General features: G+C 44.6%; 1 protein-coding gene across 3 annotated transcripts in view; it reads left to right on the forward strand.

Moving 5' to 3' along the window:
• Positions 1 to 21,596, forward strand: part of Scg5 (secretogranin V) — a 44,618-nt gene that overhangs the window by 20,551 nt on the left and 2,471 nt on the right. For 2 of the 3 annotated variants that reach the window (XM_048459532.3, XM_048459531.3), the window contains exons 3-5: positions 8,892 to 9,041; positions 12,072 to 12,184; positions 19,374 to 19,427. In XM_048459532.3, coding sequence (XP_048315489.1) covers positions 8,892 to 9,041; positions 12,072 to 12,184; positions 19,374 to 19,427 — 317 coding nt within the window. The remainder of the gene's footprint in view (positions 1 to 8,891; positions 9,042 to 12,071; positions 12,185 to 19,373; positions 19,428 to 21,596) is intronic. The other variant, XM_048459533.3, reaches the window with a different exon arrangement.

The following is a 21,596-nucleotide window of genomic DNA, read 5'->3' on the forward strand; positions in this document are numbered from 1 at the left end:
CACTTACCCAGTGCCTTCTGCATCCTCAGCTAGGTCAACCACCTCCACATGGATACACCATTGTATTTTCAAATACTACTGATACCTTAACACGGGCTCCACTCTGACGGCCCATAGAACTTCACACTGGAATCAGTATAAAGGTATGCCTGGCCTCTGTATAATTCGATGAGTTGATTCTTCATTTCAGCAAAGTTATATGAAGGAACTAGAAGCACTTATTCAAAATGGCTTTTCTTAAACCTGCCAGGTTCTCAAGTCTCCCAGAAACTGTCTCATGTCCAAATTATTCTGTTTTATTCTTTGTGTTTTTGCATGTATTGAGAGAGGCCGGGCTCATGGTGGCTTCACAAGAATTAAATTCATAGAATAAAATCTGGACTTTGGCAATCGAGTAAACAGCCAAAACAAACACACTTTGTTGAAAAAAAAAAAGACATTTTCTTCTTTTGAAAAGCAAGCAGTGTCTAAGCAAAATACCTTAAAAGTTAACTAAAAAGCTTTTCTAAAGTAAACAACTTTGCTTGGGAGCCCAAATTGAGACCACATGGAGATGCGGAGCCTCCAAATGCAGCGACCCAGGCTCCTCGGTTCTGCCTTCGCTGCTCTCTTGTGCCTCCGAGTGGCCCTGGTAGCCTCTGGTCTCGAAGGAGCCCTAGGGCTTTAGATCTTAGTATGTGAGGGGAGAAGGCGGAAGAATGAGGAAATGAAAACAAATGCCTTTCAACCCCAAACATCTGAACAATCAGTTTCACTCCTGAATCTGCCAGACTCGCCCAATGCAGATATCTCCCTGTGTGTTTGTGGGGCAGAGCTTATGAGAGACCAGGCTTGAACCTGAGAGCAGGTGTGTGTGTGTGTGCAAGGACTGCAAGCAAACTGCCCAGGCCAGGTTCTGCCCCGAGGCAAATTCAGGAGAAGCCAAGTGGGCACAGATAGAATCATCCCCTTGTTTTTCCCAGTCCCCAAATGCTTCGTACTTTGGGGTGATCAGTCATAAGTCTAAGGAATGTAGTTTTTATCACATAAGCCCTGTCTATTTTAAATGTTTTACTAATAGGCCAGAGGAGATGGAGACTACAGCATCCATGTTGAAGAGTGAGGGTGCCATGTTGTTTCCTCATGCTGTGAGCACATCTTTCCTCCTCCATGGGTTCATGTCCTGCCCTACCAAGTGGTCACTTATGTCAGATATTCGTCCACTTGGACGTCTTTTGTCCCCTTTGACTAGAGGGTAGGATCCTCAAGGAGATTGAGTTTGAGGGCACTGCTCTGAGAACAATGAGGAGAATAGACTCAGATACTGGTTGAACTGGTTGTAACTGGTAAGGGCTCCTAGATGCCATCAAAGTGCTCCAACTATTTTGAGTCACTATAGCTCAAAAGCTTAACTATAGAATTGTGGTCTTCAGAATGAAAGCTATGTAGGATGATTAACTTTGGCTCTGTGGACCGTGCTGTTGGCAAATGGTGACTTCATCGTGAAAAACAGCTAATATTCATTGAAGGCTCAGGAGTAAGCCATGGCATCCAGGTGAGCATTTTGTATAACACACAGAGTGTCTGGTTCGATTCTCTTCCAAGCTTCTCACTCCCACATTAGACTGGAGGAAACAGCTCAAACTGGGAGATTAGGGGTTTGCACAATATGGCAGCAGGTGCGCTTGAAGTCGGTCCCAACCATCAGGAAACACTGGGAATCCATAATGTTTTTTTTTTTTCTGTGAATCCGTAATGGTTCTTCTGTTGCCTATACCTCCTTAGCTAAGGAAATATTGACTTTTCATAATATGCCTGAATTTTAGAACATTCGTCTTTCAGGAGAAATCGTGTGTGTACACATCACACGTGTGTGTGTGTGTGTGTGTGTGTGTGTGTGTGTGTGTGTGTGTAGGACAACTCCCAAGCTGCAGGCTGGGAGCCTCCCTTTCTACCCTCACTTCATCTCAAACATCTGTAGGAGGCGAAGCCTCTCTTGCTCTGTCAGCTTTCTCTGAAGAGTCTGAAGGGGAGGGGGAGAGAAAAAAAAAGAAGTCGGGCCACCTTTAACAGCTTTTGTGGTTGCTCCAGTCTCCCAGACATTAACAAAAGAAAGCGGGTGGTGGCTTCCTAAGTGATGGATGGAGCCACTGGAGGACTCAGGACGGGGCTGCAGTGTATTTTTAGTGCCTGCAGCTTGTGGTAACCTAAGTGAAAACTGCTGGATCCCTTCCCTTCCACTGAATACTGGTATTGAAGAGCCTATGCCTTCTCCTGCCAGACTTTTCCTCACGGAACTCCCCTTTTATGAGGTGGGTGACTAGTTCCTTGGCACCAGGCTGCCCCGCCACAATTCTCCTTTATTGCCCAGCACTGATGCCCAACTACATGACTCCACAGACAGCCTCGGCAAGGGGCGAGGGGCACTGATGGAACTCAGCTAGCTGTAAGCTTGTCAGGGTGTTACCAAGTTGTGAGGCAAAGTCGGCCGGGCAGGGGTTCAGTCTGGACACGCTGAGCCGTCTGGCATGAGGCAGCAATCAGAGACAAAGGAATGTGGGAATAAGAGGACAGAGGCCGGCTTCTCGTCTCAGAGTGTTTCTGCTGGTACCTTGGTTCGCAGTGGGAAGCCAAGCCCCTGGTCACTGCTCTCTTTGGAACCCTTGAGGGAGCTAGAAATGACCAGAGACCCAGTATCCTGAGAAGTCATTGGTGCTCCAGGGTTGAACTGATCTTAAAAGACCAATGGGAAGCCATCAGAGAGAGTGCACATGGGCTGGCCAAGGCCCCAGTGATGCGCTCCTGATGTCATTCAGAGTGGAAATCATGCTATAGTCTCAGACTACAAAATGGCAGGCTACAAACTCATTGAGGGGCTGTGGGTCAATAGCCATAGTCCCGAACTCTCTTATTTCAGAGAAGTAGCTCTGTTCCTACTGACCTCACCGAGCTCTCCACAGAATAGAACAGTGCTTTGGAACCACTGAAACCATAACCTGCTTCTGTGACTCTAGAAGCCATGAGGAGCAAGTCAGCAAGAAGCACTCTTTCATGGCCTCTGCAACAGCTCCTGCCTCCAGGTTCCTGCCTTGAGTTCCTGTCCTGATTTTCTTCAGTGATGAACAGTGATATAGGAGTGTAAGCCAAATAAATGCTTGCCTCTCCAAGCTGCTTTTGGTGGTGGTGTTTCAGCACTGCAATGGCGACCCTAACTAATACAGGCTCTGACCTAGATCGATCCAACTCAGGTGGTCTTTGGTTATTTTTTACACCTCTTCTATCCACCCACTCAAAGTCTTAGATTACACTAGTTACAGCTAAGTACAGTGCCATACTATGACAGTGCATGCGCGCGCACACACACAGAGAGACACGCACATGCATGCACATCGGTGAGTTTGTATTATCTAGATCTTGGAAATGGTGGTATGGTGCCAATTTTAACACATAAACTTTATACAAATAAAACAAAATCTCATTTAACAAGAACTGGATATTTCTTATTCTTTCAGAGGTATTTGTAGCGTGAGAATAAAATGGAAGCAGATAACGTCTCATCACAGAATAGGATTCATTTTCTGAAATATATTCGAAGGTCTTACTAAAAAGACCCTGTCTTTACCAATGGGTTCTCTCACACCATCAGATCACTACCGTTGGGAAGCTTTGCAGGTTTCTGACGCATCTCTTTCGTGTGTATTACTAGAAACCTCAAGCCCTGATCCCCCTCCTTGTTATTGCACTCCTGGTCCTCAACAGGGTTTCTCTGTGCAACCGTCTTAGCTGTCCTGGAACTCACTCTGTAGACCAGGCTGACCTGGAACTCACAGAGATCCGCCAGCCTCTGCCTCCCAAGTGCTGGGATTAAAGGCGTGCGCCACCACCGCCGGGCCTCAGGCACATTCTTAAAGCAGGCTTCTTAACCTCCTTCCAGCTCACCCCTGCATAGTGATCCTGTGATACCTACGCCATGCTTAATCACACTGAGTTGTAGATCTTGTGGTGTAGGAGGCCCTTCTGTATTTGTATTGTTTTCATTGGTTGAATAAAGAAACTGCCTTGGCCTTTTGATAGGGCAGACTTAGATAGGCAGAGCAGACAGAGCAGGATGCTGGGAAGAAGGGCAGTAAGGCAGATGCCATGAAGCTCCAGCCGGAGACAGACATGGGTTAGAATCTTTCCCGGTAAGCCACGACCTTGTGGTGCTGCACAGATTATTAGAAATGGGTTAGATCAAGATGTGAGAGTTAACCAGTAAGAGGCTAGAAATAATGGGTCAGGTAGTGATTTAATTAATACAATTTCCATGTGGTTATTTCGGGGGTTAAGTTAGCCGGGTGGCGGGACACAGCCCACTCCTCTTAATACAACAATCTTATTCATTGTTTCACTGTATGAACCTTGAATAACCAAGTAGAAGAAGCAACTAGAGAACAGAAACCACACCTTACCAGGTTCATACTCTATGGCACTAATAAAATAATTAGTGTGTTGTTTCTTATAGAAAGTCCTTCATGCCCCTGGACTGGGTTACATACTTTTCTATACAACGGTAACTTTCTGTGATTCCCAGCTATGTGATACATGCATGTGTTACATGCATTACAACTGGTTGTACTGTACATGTCTGTTTCTTCTCTTCTTCCCTTCCTTCCTCCCAAAATACCAGAACTCAATGAAAACAGCATCTACAATAATCTGGTTGACAGCTGACCCTCTGTCTTAGTCAGTGTTCTATTACTGTGAAGAGACAAAATGGCCTTGGCAAATCTTACAAAGTAAAATATTTGACTGGAGCTGGCTTAACGTTTCAGAAGTTTAGTCCATTATCACCGTGGCAGGAAGCAGGGTGGCATGCAGGCAGATTTGGTGCTGGAGATGCAACTGAGAGCTCTCCATCCTGATGCAGGGAGCAGAAAAGGAGAGCCGCTGAGTCTGGCTTGGGATTTTGCAAACCTCAAAGCACACCTCCAGTAACACACCTCCTTCAACAAGGCCACACCTCCTAATCCTTTCAAATAGTGTCTCTCCCTGGTGACCAAGCGTTCAAATCTATGAGCCTATGGGGGGGGGCATCCTCCTTCAAACCACCATGCCTTCTAATACTCAAACTAGATAGTGTTTTGTCTAAGTCTTGATATATAGACTATGTTCAATAAATAGTGTAAATTATTTGAATAATGATGTTTAAACATGTGTTTGATTAATGTCAGAGAGTTAAGGAAACCAAGGTAAACAGACCGAGCAGAACCTGAGGTATCATGGCATTCAGGGTGATCTAGCATGTGATGTTACTGTTCTGAATGATGTAATGAATCAGAAAAGCAGCATGTGGTTGAACGTGCCAGTATTTTAAAACTTACTTTCTAGATGTGCACAGGACAGTATCTTTCACATCTTCATGTCCCCCAAGGTTCCTGCCTGCCTCAAAGAGTACATCTGAATTAGATGTCCTTAAGTATGGTTTGAAAAGATGTTTGTGTTCTGGTCCATCTACCTGGTTCTAAACATCTGTTGCTTCTAACAAGTGCTACATTCATGTAAGTGGCACCAGTGCACAGAGGTAAACAGAGCCCTGGCAGGCTTTCCATAAGGGAAACTGTGTTTGCTTCCTTCATTAATTACTAATGGAGCATTAAGACATGCGTTCTCCCTGAGCCAAGTTGGGTAATTCCTGGCACTTAGTCTGAGGGTGCTTCCAAAAGCAGAGGCATGTATTGACACAGCAGAGAGCCCCGTAACAAGCACAGTGGTGGCTCCAGTACCAGGCTTGTAGTCAGCTTCAGGTACATCAGTACCAAATGCACCGGTCCATTGCTTTCGCCTTTGCAGTTTGCAGGTTAATTTAGAAGCATAAGTTAATTCAGGGGGAAAAAGCACGTATTCCCAGAGCATTTCTGAAAGCAACTACCGCTGTGTGATTTGGATAACACCTGATGAAGATCCGGAGTGGTTAAAAATGAAGGCAGATAAAATCAGAGGAAGGAGAGTAACAAGCTAATAACAGAATTACAAACCAAAGTGTGGTTTACTAATCAGTTTCAACAGTCAATTAAATTAAAATGAAGAATTAAAATGAAGAGTTTTATTCCTGTGGACACACCAACTAAGAGAGCGTCAGAGTGATAGCATGAAATAGTAAGAAATAAGAGACTGACAGACTTATTAGTCATAGTAGATTTTTAGCAGATGTATTTTAATGTAGAGTGTGATAAAATATTAATAAGGGCATGAAAGAATGTCAATAATGTGGAATATTGGTTATATTTACTTATGAGTTACATGAAGTAGCTTACTCTAAATATTCACATAATTATAGTGAACCAAAAAGAAATACCTGTTTACTTGTTCATTTATTTGTTTGGTTTTTGAGACAGGGTTTCTCTGTGTAGCCCTGGTTGTCCTGGAACTCATTCTGTAGAACAGTCTGATCTCAAACTCAGAGATCTGCCTGCCTCTGCCTCTCAAGTGCTGGAATTAAAGGTGTGTGCCACCACTGCCCAGAAAAAAAATTTAACTTATTTTTATTTGATATGGATGGGTGTTCTGCCAACATGTATGTGCGTATGCAATGTGCATGCAATACCCACGGAAGCTGGAAGAGCACTTTGAATACCACAGGACTGGAGCTACAGATGCTTGTGAGTCACTGTGTGGGTGCTGAGAATTAAACCTGGGTCCTCTGGAGGAACTACTAATTCTTTTAACCCCTGAGCAATTTCTCCAGCCCCAAACATTTTTCAAGTATGTAAATATTGTAGACATTCCCTCTTATTGCAGAGCAATGGCTAATGCTACTAAGGGAGGTTAAGTTTGTCTTTTTAAGGTGAGACTTGAATCAAACATAGCAGAGACCATGATGGAGAAACAGCTCAGAAAGATGCCAAGGTCTAGCGATGATGACCCTACTTGGGTATGTTTACAGCCCCAAAGAAAATAACGTGCCTATTCAAGGAGGACCGTTTTGCCAAAAAGACAAAACCAGTGTATTCACACAGCATCAAGGGAGCTTTGCCTGGCTGGACTTAGGTAAAGTGGCCAGAGGGGAAGGCCATGGAATTCATGTACAACGGGTCATCCTATGATTTAGAGTAGACCCCCCTCTATGGACATCTGTGAGCACCCTATACATAGATTAATGCAGCTTTGAGGGAGGACCACTGGTGTCCCAACAGAGTTGACAAATATGAAGTCTTCCTAAGAAGGGGGTCTGGAAAAAGGAAGCTTAACCTTGTAAAATGTGTTACAAGTGAAGTAGTCCCGGTACAGTAAAACAAGTTACTCGTGGGAGCTTCTGCTTCACTGTCGTGTCTGTGTATGAGTGAGGCACTTGGAAACCTGTCACTGCCCTGAAAGAGGTGGGAACAGACAGTTACTGGGCAGATGAGGTGATAGGTTATCTATTCTAAACATGCTAAAGTAAAGAACGGATTAAAGAGTTAATTTCTTAAGTAAACTGAAATATCCAAATGTTGATTATAAACCCTGAAGAGGCAATGATTTTACAAGTCTAGACAGATGAAAAGAAACTACAAAGGAGAGTTAGAAAAACGACTCAGACTATGCAACTATTAAAAGCTTATGTTCGCAAAATATTATAATAGCAAGAAGAATTCAAAGTCAGGCGACATGGGGAATGTTTGCAGAGGATGTGACAGAGGATTGGTATCTTTATTAAGTGTAATGTTTGTACAAGTTGATAAGAGAAACATGGTAATTCTAGACGCATAAACAGACAAGTCATAAAAAAGAAAACAAAACCAGTAAATAAACATATGGAAGATATTTGATTGATTTGGCAGTCAAATCCATTTAAACAAGCAAGAAAAAAATACGAAATTTCATGAAAGCCAATGTGAGTGAGGATGTTGTTAAAATGGTATTCTGCTGTTGGTGATAGTTTATAAATTAGTGCCTCCTTTCTGGAAAACATTTGGCAGTACAATATCATGAGCCATAAAAATGTTTATAGCATTTGACCTAGTAATTTGACTTACTTCTGGGAATTTATCCTGATGAAAATTAATCCAAAATATGGAAAAAATTAAGGCCCTAAGATACATTGGGAAATACTAAGTGTCTCACAATAGAGGAATAGTTAACATGTCATGGTGCCCTGATTAGATATAAAACAACATTTTCCTTCATAAATGCAGAAATGGGGCATAGGCAGACAAGCAGAAAGATTCCTGTGATTTAATATGAAATCAGAACTATAAAATGTTTACAAATTCTTCTTAGATTGATTTATTTGTGTGTGTGTGTGTGTGTGTGTGTATGCGCGCGCATGAGGGTAGCGACCCACTAATGCCACAAGAGGCTGCCAGATTTCAAGAGCTAGAATTACTTGTAGTTGCCACTGCTAAGTGTGGATGCTGGGAACCAAAGTCAAGCCCTCTGGAGGAGCAGCAAGTGCTCTTAACCACTGAGCCATTGCCCCCTGTAAAGATTTATGCAGAAAAATATGTACAGAAAAGAACAGTTGGAGCCGTCAAATTTTCAGTTGTTAAGTTGGGGTGGCAGGATGTTAGTGACTTTTTTTTCTCTAATTTCCCCTGCATGTTCTTTTCATCTATCCGATCTCCATGACAATTGCCCCCTCGTGTGCCCCCTCCCTCCCACTCAAGCCCATACCCAACTTCCACAGCCCTGCTCACCTATGTGAGCATCCAGAAACCCACGCGCCCCAAAAGCTGAAGGCAACCGTCTCTCCGCCAAGCTCCACGATGCTGTTTTAGCATTTCCATGACAGTCGCTCACCATTCACCTTCTGAGGAAATGATGTACACTGTGTGTCCGTTTCTGCAGCTAAACCCCAGATCTCAAGATGGCAGGAACCACTTGATATATTTTCCTTTGCTGTGCGGTCTGCTGAGTAAATGCCAATTTAAAGATGTTTCCTCCCACTGCAGGTGGAGCTCATGAGGGTCTTCAGCACCTGGGTCCTTTTGGCAACATCCCTAACATAGTGGCAGAGTTGACTGGCGACAACATTCCTAAGGACTTCAGTGAGGATCAAGGCTACCCAGACCCTCCAAATCCCTGTCCTCTTGGGAAAACTGGTAAGGAACAAGGCCTTGGGTTACATAATGGGAGGTAATTGGAAATTCTGACCCCAGCGACAATGTGGGCTCTCTCTGAAGAATGTTCCTCTTTTTATTTAGGGTGAGGCCTCTCTCTTCCCTGAAGCACGGAGCTCCCATGTTGGGTGGAGCAGCATGGGAGTTGGATACTACTGAGTCAGTGTGGGGAGGCTGGCCCCAGATGACAGGAAATCCTTAGTCACTGGCTGGTATCAGGCCCATCAGCCACCTTTTACTTGCTTGTAGGGTTTTGGATGGGTAGGAAGGAAGACTAGCTCAGAGTGTGGGGGTCTGGAAAAGTTGATACGATAGAATCTAGCACAGATGTCCTTCGAGTAGGGTCTCTGGGCCAGCAGCAGCAGCAGCAGCATAACCTGAGAACTTGCTAGAAACGCAGAGCCTCTGGCTGAATCAGACTTACTGAATGAGACGCTCTCAGTCTGGGACCGAGCCGTCTGTGTAGTGACCAGCCTTGGAGCACAGTGACGTTTGAAACCTACTTTTAGAAGATGAGGGAAAGAGGCGCGGAGTGTGAGCCAAGAGATATGCGTCCCAGGGTTAACCACACAGTATTTCAGAGCGTTAGGCTTTGGTCTCCCCATCAATGGAAATGCGACACACTCACAATGCCTTAAAGAAATGTTCAGTGTTGTTCTGGGTTATCCCAAGCGAGATCTGTGTGACATAGCATTCAGGACCCTTAGGACACTGAGAGAAAAGTGTGAGCCAGCAGGGGTGGCTGAGATCCCAGCGCTAGACTCGGCCTCAGAGCCTGCTTTGGTCTTTGCTGTCGTTCCATGAAGCTAAAGGACTCCACATTGTTTTCCTGACACAACTGGCAATCTAGAAATAGAAATCATTGGCTAAATTTAGCTACTCTTGGAGAAGAATCTCTTCCGACCCCCTTAGAAGGAATCACGTGTACAGAACAGCACAGTTGACTGACCCAGAGTAGAACCCTGGCTTGCCCATGCCCTGCTCTTGTCTGCGTCACCACCCACCTCTCTGCACAGAGCAGTGCAGCTTCTGGAATCCAGCTCTTGACTGCAGGGCTAGACAGTGACTTCTAGAGGACATTTTCAGTCCCCCAAATCTTAGCCCGGGCCCCAGCAAGGCTTTATCACTACAGCTCTATCTCCAGGTTCTTGATAAACAGTTACCAAAAGTTTGCAAAACCGCTGCTACATTTGGACACTCTGCTTGGTATCCCTTCCCACATGATAAAGACATTAGAAATGGCTCAGTGAGAAGTGGGGAATCACACTGGGAATTGTTTGGAAAACTAATAACTTCCACACTAACTTCCCGGTGCTGAGACACTGTGTGTCTCAAGAGTTCAGTTTCATCCCAAGGGCTAGACAACCTCTCTAATTGGGAGTCTAAGTATTGACTGACAGATCATTGTCCCTTTGAAACAAGCTGCGGGGGCTTCTTTCCTACCCTGGCCTTGCATAAAATGTCCCCGTTTCTGTTTCCCCCTCTCTGCTTCTCCACCTTGTTTTATGATGCTGGGACTTGAATCCAGGGTCTTACACACACATTCAACCGTTGAGATGCATCGCCTGCCCCTACTGCTCTTCTTGTTAAAGATGTTGTTTGTCTAAAACACATTGGAAGCAGGAAGTTTTAAAGACTCACTTTTAGGGGATCATACCTAGAGATGATCAATCTTATAGAAAAACAGAAGCCAAGAAAGGTAACATGTTTGCTTTGGTTTGTTAGAAAGCACGTATACTTCCATGAACATCACAGTTGTATATCCCTGTAATCCCAGCTCTCAGCAGGCAGTGACCGGAAGATTATGAGTTTGAGGCCAGTTGAGTCTGAGGCACAGACGAGGCCCTCCATGAGAGAGCAATCAAAGCAAAAACAAAATAAACAGCAACAAAAAAGAGCTATCTTGGAATAAACTTTCATTTAAAGGGAGGTGTCCGAGAGGGGCTTTAATCATACTTCAAACCTACCATGTGCCAATGGTACCATGCGTGGCCACCTTCATTTCTTAGGGCAACTCGGTAAATATATTGATTATTTGTATCTCATCGGTGAATAGACAAACTTAGAAAAGCCAGGTTAACGCTAAAAACATAAACCTACAGATCACACAAGAGCTGGGATTTGATCCGCAAGCTTCTCTCTAAAACACAAATCACTGCTGCTATAATACACAGCGCCAAGACCTGTCTGAACGCACTAGAATGGTTCCTAAAGGCATCACCAGAGAGAAACAGAGCTTCGTGCAATTATTATTTCAGACCACACTTGTGTGTCTATGGAGCAGTGTACAGACTACATGGAAAGAGACAGCAACCCGGACCATACACTCTCCAGGGCTTCTCCTCTGCTCTACTCCACAGTCTGAGTCATAACATCCTCATGTGTTACCAGCGCTTCACGCCACTCAGTAGGACTCCGGGAAAAGGAAAATACTTTTTCAAAGGAAACAACAAGAAACACCTGAGGTTAAAGCAGATGAAATATTCCAGATGTTCTTCACGATAGAAACTTGTTTCTCACATATGTGAAGTCCTATCCCAGGGAGGTCAGGAAATGACATAAAGAGATGGTTGTGATTTCTTGATTCTTGGTGCCCCCAGTTGCCCTGGCTGGCAGCATGCACACCAGCAGATGGAGTAGAGCTGGGGAAAGGAGACTATCCCTAGAAGGTGTTGAGGACAGACCTGGGAGTGGAGTCTATCTCTTCTCTCTAAGTTCTATTGGCCTGGGCTCAGGTAAATGACTCCACCTCATTGTAAAGAAAAGCTGGACAATTAGCCTTGCTGTGTGCCAAGGAGAAAAGGGAAGTGGGTTTGGAGGGCAGCCAACAGGTCTTTCCTCCTGGAGTATTTTCTTGTGACAAACAGAGGGGCTTAGAACCCAGAGGGAACGTGATTCGGAGTGTCTGATATGAACAGACTATGACCTCTGTGTGTCTAGTTGTTTCTGATCAGTTAACTTTTAGAATAACGACAGACGTGTTGATCATTTCTCGAAAACCTTTGTCCACAGCAGATGACGGATGTCTAGAAAATGCCCCCGACACTGCAGAATTCAGTCGAGAATTCCAGTTAAACCAGCACCTTTTTGATCCAGAGCATGACTACCCAGGTTTGGGCAAGTGGGTAAGTGCGTTTCTAGCAGCTGGTAGAAGATTCACGCTGATCTCTTAAGGTTAGGGATACCAGAGATGAATGTACACATGGGGGAAGAAGGAAAAATTGTTTTAGGAGTTGATTCCTCAGAAATCTCTGGCGGAGGGGGACTCCGTGCAATTATTAATCCAGACCACACTTGTGTGTCTATGGTGTACTGATCACATGGAAAGAAACAGTAATCTGGACCATACACTCTCCAGGGCTTCTCCTCTTCTTTACTCCACAGTCCGAGTCATAACATCCTCATGTGTTACCAGTGCTTCACGCCACTCAGTAGGACTCTGGGAAAAAGAAAAAGACCTTTTCAAAGCAAAAGACACTGAGAAAATTTGTACACTTTGTAAAGTTGTATCAATCTAAATTTGTAAAGTTGATCTCTAGACTAAGGGAGGTGATCTGTGCATATCTCTGCAGAATCAAGGAAATAAAGACATCCAGAGTTGGAAACACACACACACACACACACACACACACACACACACACACACATGTCTGCTTTGTGGAGAGAAAGACAATCTCCAGATGTGTGGCAGTGAGCTTGCTGTCAGTTACATGCAACCACGGGTAACTGTCAACGAAGGGTGTTGTTTTATAAGCACTTGGAAAGAGAAATCATGGCCACTTGGCACTGGTGGGCTGAAAACAAGTTTTGTCGATCTGCTCATATTATTCCCTTGCCAGCGTTATGTATTGGTGTGCCAGCTTAATGAGGGAAATGAAGTGGGCATGGTGCACTTGGACTTCATCGAAGTATTTGACAAGATCTTTTATGATCTCCCTTTGGAGGAGATGAAGAGATACAGCCAAGTCAACAGACTATCACAGAAGGACAGCCTATTGAAGAATCTGTGTCAGGAGGGGAGGGTAATGGTACAGGGTACCCTGCATACCTGAGTGCTACCCTACTCCATGTTTTTATCAATGGTTGTAATAAGAACACAGGTCACGTACTTCCCAGATTCTCAGTAGTTGACCCAAAGTTGGAATCGAGAACACCAGATGACCGAGTTGGGATTCAAGAAGATCCCAACAGGCTGAACCAATGAGTTAAGGAAGATTAAAACTGAATGGGGTAGTGTCTGGGTACCTGGGGTTGGCTCTGTGTAATCCACTGCTGAAGCCATATGAGGAAGATGGGGAAATGCTGAGCAGTGTGAATTCACATGTGAACGCAGGTAGTCAGTGCATCTGTGGAATGAGTGAATGGGGAGTGTTCCCTCCAAAATACTCCAGGTGACCTAAGCCCTCTGACCTCATCGGTCCCTTCTCACGTCAATGATAACGACGCTGTTTACTGTGTCGCAATGCACACTTAAACCGTGAAAGTAAGCCTCTCCCTTCTGCCTTGCTTTGGAGAAAGAAATTTATCCTCATTGATAACCACTTTCAGTTTTTTCTGGCATCTTTCTTCATGTTGCTTTGAGTCAGTTGAGTTTCTCTGCCTACAAAATACAATTCCAAATGAGAAAGGCAAGAAAGCAGCATTCTGAGTCAAGCTTGCATCTATAATGTGTGTCATTCTCTCTTTCTCCCTCTTCCCCCCTCTTTCTCTCTTTCCCTCTTACTCTCTATCCTCCCCCACCCCTATAGTTCTGTTAGGGAGAACTCTTTTCAAGCCTCCTCTGACTGGTACAGTTTAAACAGAAGCAAAAGCAATACCTTGACGATTATAAAAAAAAAATCTCCTATATCCCAATGGGATAGTAAGAGGCAAAATAGAGGGAGACTAAAGACGGGAAGAAAATGGAGAAAGTAAAAACGTAATCCCATTTATGTTGATCCTCAATGTAGTAATGAAGATAAGAATTTGAACCATTTCAAAGAGAATAAAGTAAATAGAATAGAATAGACATAGCCTGAGAGGGAGAGAGGGAGAGACAGAGAGACAGTCTATACGAAAGGGATAATATAAACTCTACCTGTGAGGCATTTTAGGGAGAGAGAAGCGAGCAGGGGATGCATTACGCATCTGTGTGCCAGCTTAAAGGAGGAAGGAGAAGCAAGGAAAGAACAGATAATCAAGAGGATGCGGGGAAATGACCCGCAGGAGATGGGCAAGTATGGCCAAGCAGTAGCAAGGGCCAGGTTTAGAAGGGAGCCAGTGGGCTCTGAACCTGCTGTGTTTTGGATACTGTGCTAGGTGATCTGTCTGCAGTGTTCACCAAGAAGTGGCTCTGTGCTTTCAACAGGTGTGCAGTCTTGAAACGGGTTGAAATGAAAGGCATGAAGATAAAATTAGCTCAAGTGTTGCATGGACACAGTACAAGGCCGGGTCCCATCGCTAGGGAAGATGGAAGCCAAGGCAGAGGACGATGCAGGGCCAGTGAGGCTGATTTTTGCAGTCGAGGTACTAAGGAAAGCCAGTATTGAAATGCTAGGGGAGGGGCATGGCTAACTGACAGGCTGGACCCGAGAACAAGAGGAAAGGAAACTGGGAAAATGTCTGAGTGTGGGCAGAGCCCGTTGTCTGAACCTATGATGGGGTGGAAGAGAGGGTAGCTTTTCTTCCCAGCATTTACTTTGTTTGCTTGTTTGGTTGTTCAGAGGCAGGGTCTTTCTACGTAGCTCTGACTGTTCTGGAACTCACTATGTAAACCAGGCTGACCTAGATCTCAACTCACAGAACTCCGCCTGCCTCTGCCTCAGGGGTGCTGGGATTAAAGGTTCCCACCACAACATCCTCTTCTTCAGATGCTCCCTCTAAATTCCACCCACATCCCCTTTTACTCCTGCCCCCTTCCTCCTTGGAACACTGCCTTGTGCTTCTCAGTCACTCGTATTCATTGTCCACATCAGAGCTGAAGACTAGAATTTAAGACCAAGTATAAAATGTGCTCTAACAGATCAATGGCCAAGGAATGACATTTATGCCTCTTATCTGCTCTAATCATGTGTTTGTTTAAACTTCAGTTTCCTTGTTTATTTTCTCATTACCACCTAGCAGTAAAACAGTGTTTGCTTGATCTTTGCATGGAAGTGTGAACTGAGTGTCTCTTGCTTTTTTTCAGTGGGGATCCACAAAGCAGTCTGGGTGTTTACATAGAAGAAGAGGCTCAAGCCTGTAGCACAACCAGCCTTTCAACTTGCAAAGCCGTTATCTCCCAAACAAACTGCACTGCACACAAATCCCCTTGCTTCCTTCCTCGAGGGTACCACCTCCCTGTTTGTTTTTAATATCATCTGGGGCTGAATTGCATCTGTAGCAATGATTCACATATTACAAATATCGGCGTCTGTCTTGTTTCCTGCATGACTCTTTCCTTGTTGCTGCAGCAAGACACATTTATTAAATATGCACCGTGTGACTTCTGGGCCCTGTGGTGGGGAAGTGGGAAGACATCAATAATTGCTATATAGTGGAAATCATAATGTTTATGGAGTTCATGTTACATGTCAGACACAAGGCCAATGCTCTGCCTCTGCCATCTCATCCACTCTTAAGCTATAGAGGCTTCTGAGGGGTCAGAGATTGTGACTGACAGAACCTCTGAACCCCATCTTTACACACACTGTAAATATGTGCATCTCTTTGTGACTCATCCCTCATAAAGTGGCCTACTGAGTCCGAGCCTAGGACTGGTTGCCTTCGCCACTACCTACAGTCCTGAAGGTCCAAGGCTGATATCAATGTCCCCCTACCCCCATTTACCTACAGTCTTCAAGGCCTATGGCCAACCGTTGGTATCAGCCTTTACACTTAACATACTTACTGCTGAGTGTTCATTGTGTGTCAGAGAAACAAATATTTTTCCTTTCCCAGTGCTTTGTACAACTTTCATCAATATTTGACCAGAGTCCAAGCTGAACCATGGAAGAGCGTGGTTCCTCTCCAACTTCGTTTATCTTGCATGGCCATGCCATGTTTAAATTTCGGAGAACTCTCCAGGTCTGGTTTGCCTTAGGTTTCCATGTTATTAGACCTGAGCAATGTTTTTCATTTCTTCTTTGACTTGGCACATAATAGTTGTACATATTTATAGAGTACAGTGTGGCATGTCAGTGCAGGTACCCACTGTATGATGGTCACATCTGGGTGATTGGCATATTCATAACCTCAGACTGCATTCATTTACTTAAAATTTTTTATTTTACTTTACATGTATGGGTGCTATGTCTCCAGGTATGTCTGTGCATCATGTATGTGCAATGTGCAGAGAGGCAAAAAGAGAGCACTGGGTTCCCTGAACTGGAGAGTTAGAGACAGCTCTAAGCTGCCATATGCATGCTGGGAATGGAACCTGGGTCCTCTGCAAGAGCAACCAGTGCTCACAACTGCCGAGTGATCTCTTCAGCTCCTTTGTTCTTATCTTTATGTTGAAAGCGTTCAGAGTACTCTCGACTGTTCTAAAATACACGGTAATTGTTAAAGTGGCTGTTCCACTGTGCTGAAGGGCTCTTGCTGTTATTACTCCTTCAGCTAATGAACCCCTGAATGGTGTCAGTTTGTCCACTGTCAGGTGCTAACTTCATTCTCGTTAATAAAGTGGCGTCCATGCTTCTCTGGTATAAAACCATTCTCCATTTGAAATTAATAGTTAATGTGTGGAAAACTACTCTGAGGCTATCAATAGTCTGATCTCCATGAAACTGTTAACCAATATGTTTCCATTCACTGATAGTATTTACCAGAATCAGTTAGAACCCTGGCAGTGCAGAATTCTAAGCTTGACTCTCTTGGTCTCTCTCTATTTGCCCATTTACATCCTACTCCCATAAGGAGCTTCCACTCCTTCCTTTCTTGTTTATAAACCTGCTTATTTATTTGGCACCTCTATAGATTTATTATTACCAGTTTTGATGTTCAAAATATCCTGCGTTTGACCAGTAGGGAGTTTTCCAAGCTGGCTTTTCCTTCCTTTGGACACAACTCTAGCTCTTGTTTAAACATCCTTACTTTCATGGCCAAGCAGATACTTAGCATCACTAATCCTGGTGCTTTCTATAGCCTGACCCTAGGGTCAGACAGTTCTCCAAGAAGAGATCCACCCCACAGGGTCCTTTAGGAATGGAACTGAGTTGTCCAAAATCTTGATGGCATAATAGAGAGCCCTTTAATGAACTTACACCAGCTGCCCTTCTGGAGATTAGGCGCCCCCTCCCCAAGGAGCTAACAAATGGTGTCAGAGGAGGTGGCTGATTTATTTTTGTTCATTTTGCGTACTTTTTTCATTCACTTCACACCTGCCCATCCCCGCCATCAAATCCACGCTGTTGCCGAGCAAGTGGAGAAAGCCCAGCCGTGTCACCATGGAGGGGCTGGGGCCTTGAACATGCTGGTTTTGACCTTAACTCTCCAGGATAGCAGGGGGCATCTTTAAGACCAAGTGTTATGGTTAATTGTCACTTTAAGAGACAAGCCACGCCTACTCCCGGTGACCCTTGCCCTTCTCTCGCCATCTTGACTCTCACTGTCCCTCTTGGGCGCCTGCCCTTCTCTCCCGCTCTCCCTTTTCTGTCTCTCTCCTCTTCTTTTCTTTCTTCACCCCCCCCCCCCAGTAATAAATGTCCAATTCTATTCTGTATGATGTGTCTGTCCATGTGCCTTCTACCCACCGCCTGCTCACACTCCCGGGCTCACTGGGACCAGCCACCACTCTTGTAATTTCCCTCAAGATCCAAAAAGGGATGTTTCTGTCTTCATCCCATTTGCAGCATCGCTGGGGCTATGCCCGGACTGATGAGCCGTGGCCTCCACTGCACCAGCTAGCAGGCCCCTCTGGGATCCCTCCAGCGCAGCCAGCTGAAGAAGGTGACCTACATGAGAGCAGTCACTATCCTCAGCCTCTTTATGTCAACCTCCTTTCCAGCTCTGGAACGAGCACCCAGAACACTCTATGTGCATCAGAGTTGTTTGTTTATATCCAGACGCTGAAGTTGAGGCCGACTACAATAGTCTCATTTCTCGAGGGGACGGTCAGCAGACCTGCCTTTTCTCCCTCCTGATATTTACTTGATCCATGCCCCAAGAGAGCCAAAGACTGGACAGTGCCTGTGTTTTCTGGCAGTGATGGTGCTGCTCCTGGCACACACGCCGCCGCCCCTGGATCTTTGAGGCTGGGCAAAGCTGACCGTTGTAAATGGCGGGTTGTAGGTTTTCATGAGCAGGAACACGATGATGCTCCTTCTTGGCACTTGCCATTTTCATTTTCAAATCTACCGTTTAAATAGTTGTCAATAACCAGACAGCTCAGAGGATACAAAGGGTATATAAACTTGGTCTTTGCCAGAACTCTTCTTGTTAGAAGTCAGTGTTAAGGTATTGCAGTTACAGCAAGATGAATTGTCTCTTTTTATACATTGTTTTTCCTGATGATTTGAAAATAGAAGAACACAAGCAAAACACCCAAATCCCTTTCTCTGGCTCCACACTCAGGTTAAGTGTTCTGTCTTTTATAGTCTCAACTAGAGGAAAATGTGTTGAACATGTGTCTTGTATTCTAGAGCTCATTTAAATCCACCGTGTGTTTGAAACACAGCAGTATGTGGAAACATTCATGTGGTACAGAGAAGCAACCCCCCTACACACTCGCATGCGCACACACACACACACACACACACACACACACACACACACACCATAGCTCTCCTTTCTGCCAAGAAGTTTTTTTGGCAGTTTTTAAAAAGTTCACTCTATTAAAATTGTTATAGACCAAATGGTTCTGTGATTGGCTCGAGGGGGGGGGGCGCTGACTTGAGCCATGGAAGGGAGGGATGGCTGCAGAAGTCAGCGTCTCATTTATTTACACAGAGGATGGCTGTTAATGGTCGGACACTGCTCCAGAGAGCGGTCATGTGTGTAGTTCATAAAAAGGGAATTAGATCCTGAGATAAAGTTATTTATTTTAAACAGAGACGGTTCAAAGTGAGGAGATGAGCGTCCCACGCGCTGGCATTCTAGCCTGCCGCCTCTCCCCGTTTATGAGATCGTTGGTGACACTGTGTGCCTCGCGGCGGTGCAGAGGACTTGGTGAAACGCGCCACCATCACAAGCTCTTCTCTTGCGGTCTCTCGTTCTGACACGACATGCCTTTCATCTAGCTTTGTTTCCAAAATACGCGTATGCAAATATCCAGGGGACACACCAAGTGTTGCTTTAACATAGACAGTCACCAAATTCAATCCATATTTGTGCGTTTGTGTTTTCTCTCCTCTCCAGAACAAGAAACTCCTTTATGAGAAGATGAAGGGGGGGCAGAGGCGGAAGCGGAGGGTAAGTCGCACAAGGGCCCGATGGTGCTGGGGCATTGAGTGTTTCTGAGTGCGGCAATTGAAGCGTTCGGTGTGGGGAAAGTGGCAGAATCTTTTCTGGTGCACTCCCAAAGAGCAGAACAGAAGTCTTGTGTGCAAGGGTCACACCTAGAAGATGTATGTACCCTTGGTTTCTGGGGTGGCGTGGTTTTCTCCCGAAGCTTAAGGGCATGATTTTTACGGAACACTCTCTACTTCCCTTCTGACCAGCAATGAGTGGCAACCCACCCAGGGAGGGTAAGAGTGCGCAGAGAGGATTTGAGGGCATGATTTCCCTCAAATACTCTGAAGCCAGTGGAGGAAAGGGCTCACACATCTGCGTCAGTTATGTAAATCACATGACAGACATCATAAAGTGGGAAAGTACATACTGCAGGCTGTCATTTTGAATTTCTTCTACACGTTTTTCTTATTGACCAAGCCACAGTGGTGAAGCATGCTTGCCTCCTGTCTCGTTTGCTGACTGCCAAGTCCAGCACAGGCTTAGTTCGTTCTCATTGGAAGGACTGTCCAAGATGGCCTCTGGTCTCTTAGGGTTTCATCTTGCTACTCCTTCTATGGTGGTGCTTGGTATAAATCTGCACGTCAAGGTCATATTGGGTTTCCAATGCATGTTATAGCCCTGAGACTTAACAGATCAATGTCCATCCTGCTATTCTACTGGTACCTTACTGGACAGAAGGATCTGAACACTGCCCTCTTTTATCTGACCAAACAGGAGGGGTAAAAACCCTGCTAGTACACCGTAAAGTGTCCATAGTCATTATTGTACTTAAAATATACAAATCAACCTGTATGCTCAAGGTCACTGACCATTTGTTTGGAATAGCAAGTCCCTGGATCTTGGGGAAAACCGGGAATCTAGACAGTGGGAATTGTGGTCAATCCAAAAAGCTTGGCCAAGTTCAGCCAGATAATGTTTTAAGAAGTGTGGAGTTTCTGGCCTTGGGATTAATCAGAAGGCCCCGGGTTGCCTGAAAAACATAGAAGACCCACAATTTCCTACGCAAAAAGCAGAAAGCTGTTAAATCTGGAAACAGATCTTCTTTGGGAGAATAAACAGGGTTATTAGGGTTTCTCTTGGTGATTACAGCTTCCAATGGCAGATGGTGACAGGAAGGGTGTAATGTGTACTTGAGAGAACATCAAGGCATTCTATTCTAGGAGCTCAGAATACACATGATTTACCAGGAAGATGGCGTGAATATTCCCCATGGTACAGCAAGGACATTTCCAAATAAGGCCAGTGACTGACCCCAAATGAATAACAGCATGCACTTTTAATTGTCTCTACTTGCTGGTCCACCATGCTTTCTGCCATGACTTTGAGGAACTTAGGTTGATTTTAGATCATATTTCCATGAGACCAGTGATTACCAAAACACAAAATTCTGGCCAAGACATATGTTATAAAGGATTTTTACTTTGGCCTCAACTTCTTCCACATAGACAAGGCTTAGACTTTAGAAAAATAAGAGTTATTTACTTGACTTTATGTGACTCAGGCTTTCAGGATCCTTCTATTCCCAGACTTCTATCAAACCCATTCTCATTCCTTTTGCCCTGGGCTCCTCTAAACTGATGAGGAAGTAGAAGTCCCCATTCCCATCACCTCACCTCAGCTGCTGCTCCCCGTCTTGGAGACCTTAACCACCCTCCCGGGAGCACGAACCAATATAAAGAAAGCATAGCTCACTTATTTGAAGAATTAAGGCTTACCCCAGGAAATCTCACCATCTACATGGGATTGAAGAGGACAGGAAGCCAGGTTCCATGCCAAGCTGTCCTCCCAGTAGTCAGAGGTAAACAGTCATCTCTGTATTGCCATATATATTGCCATATAATAGTTTATATATATATACATACATATATATATATATATATATATATATATATATATATATAACTATTGCGAGTTCTTCAGAGCACACTTAAAACAAAGCACTTGAATGGATAATTGAACATTCATCCACAAGTACCCAGGCTTGGCCTTGGCATCTCCCTCTTCCCTTTTCCTCCAACTTTTGACATTTTCTGGGTCTAGACAGCCTGTCTTGTACCATGGGAGTTTTTTTTTAGCAAGGGGTTGATCTTTAACATTACAATCAAAGCTTCAGGTTATTTTGTGTGA

The sequence above is a fragment of the Myodes glareolus genome, chromosome 10 (assembly GCF_982192425.1).
Source record: "Myodes glareolus chromosome 10, mMyoGla1.1, whole genome shotgun sequence".
Lineage (NCBI taxonomy): Eukaryota > Metazoa > Chordata > Mammalia > Rodentia > Cricetidae > Myodes > Myodes glareolus.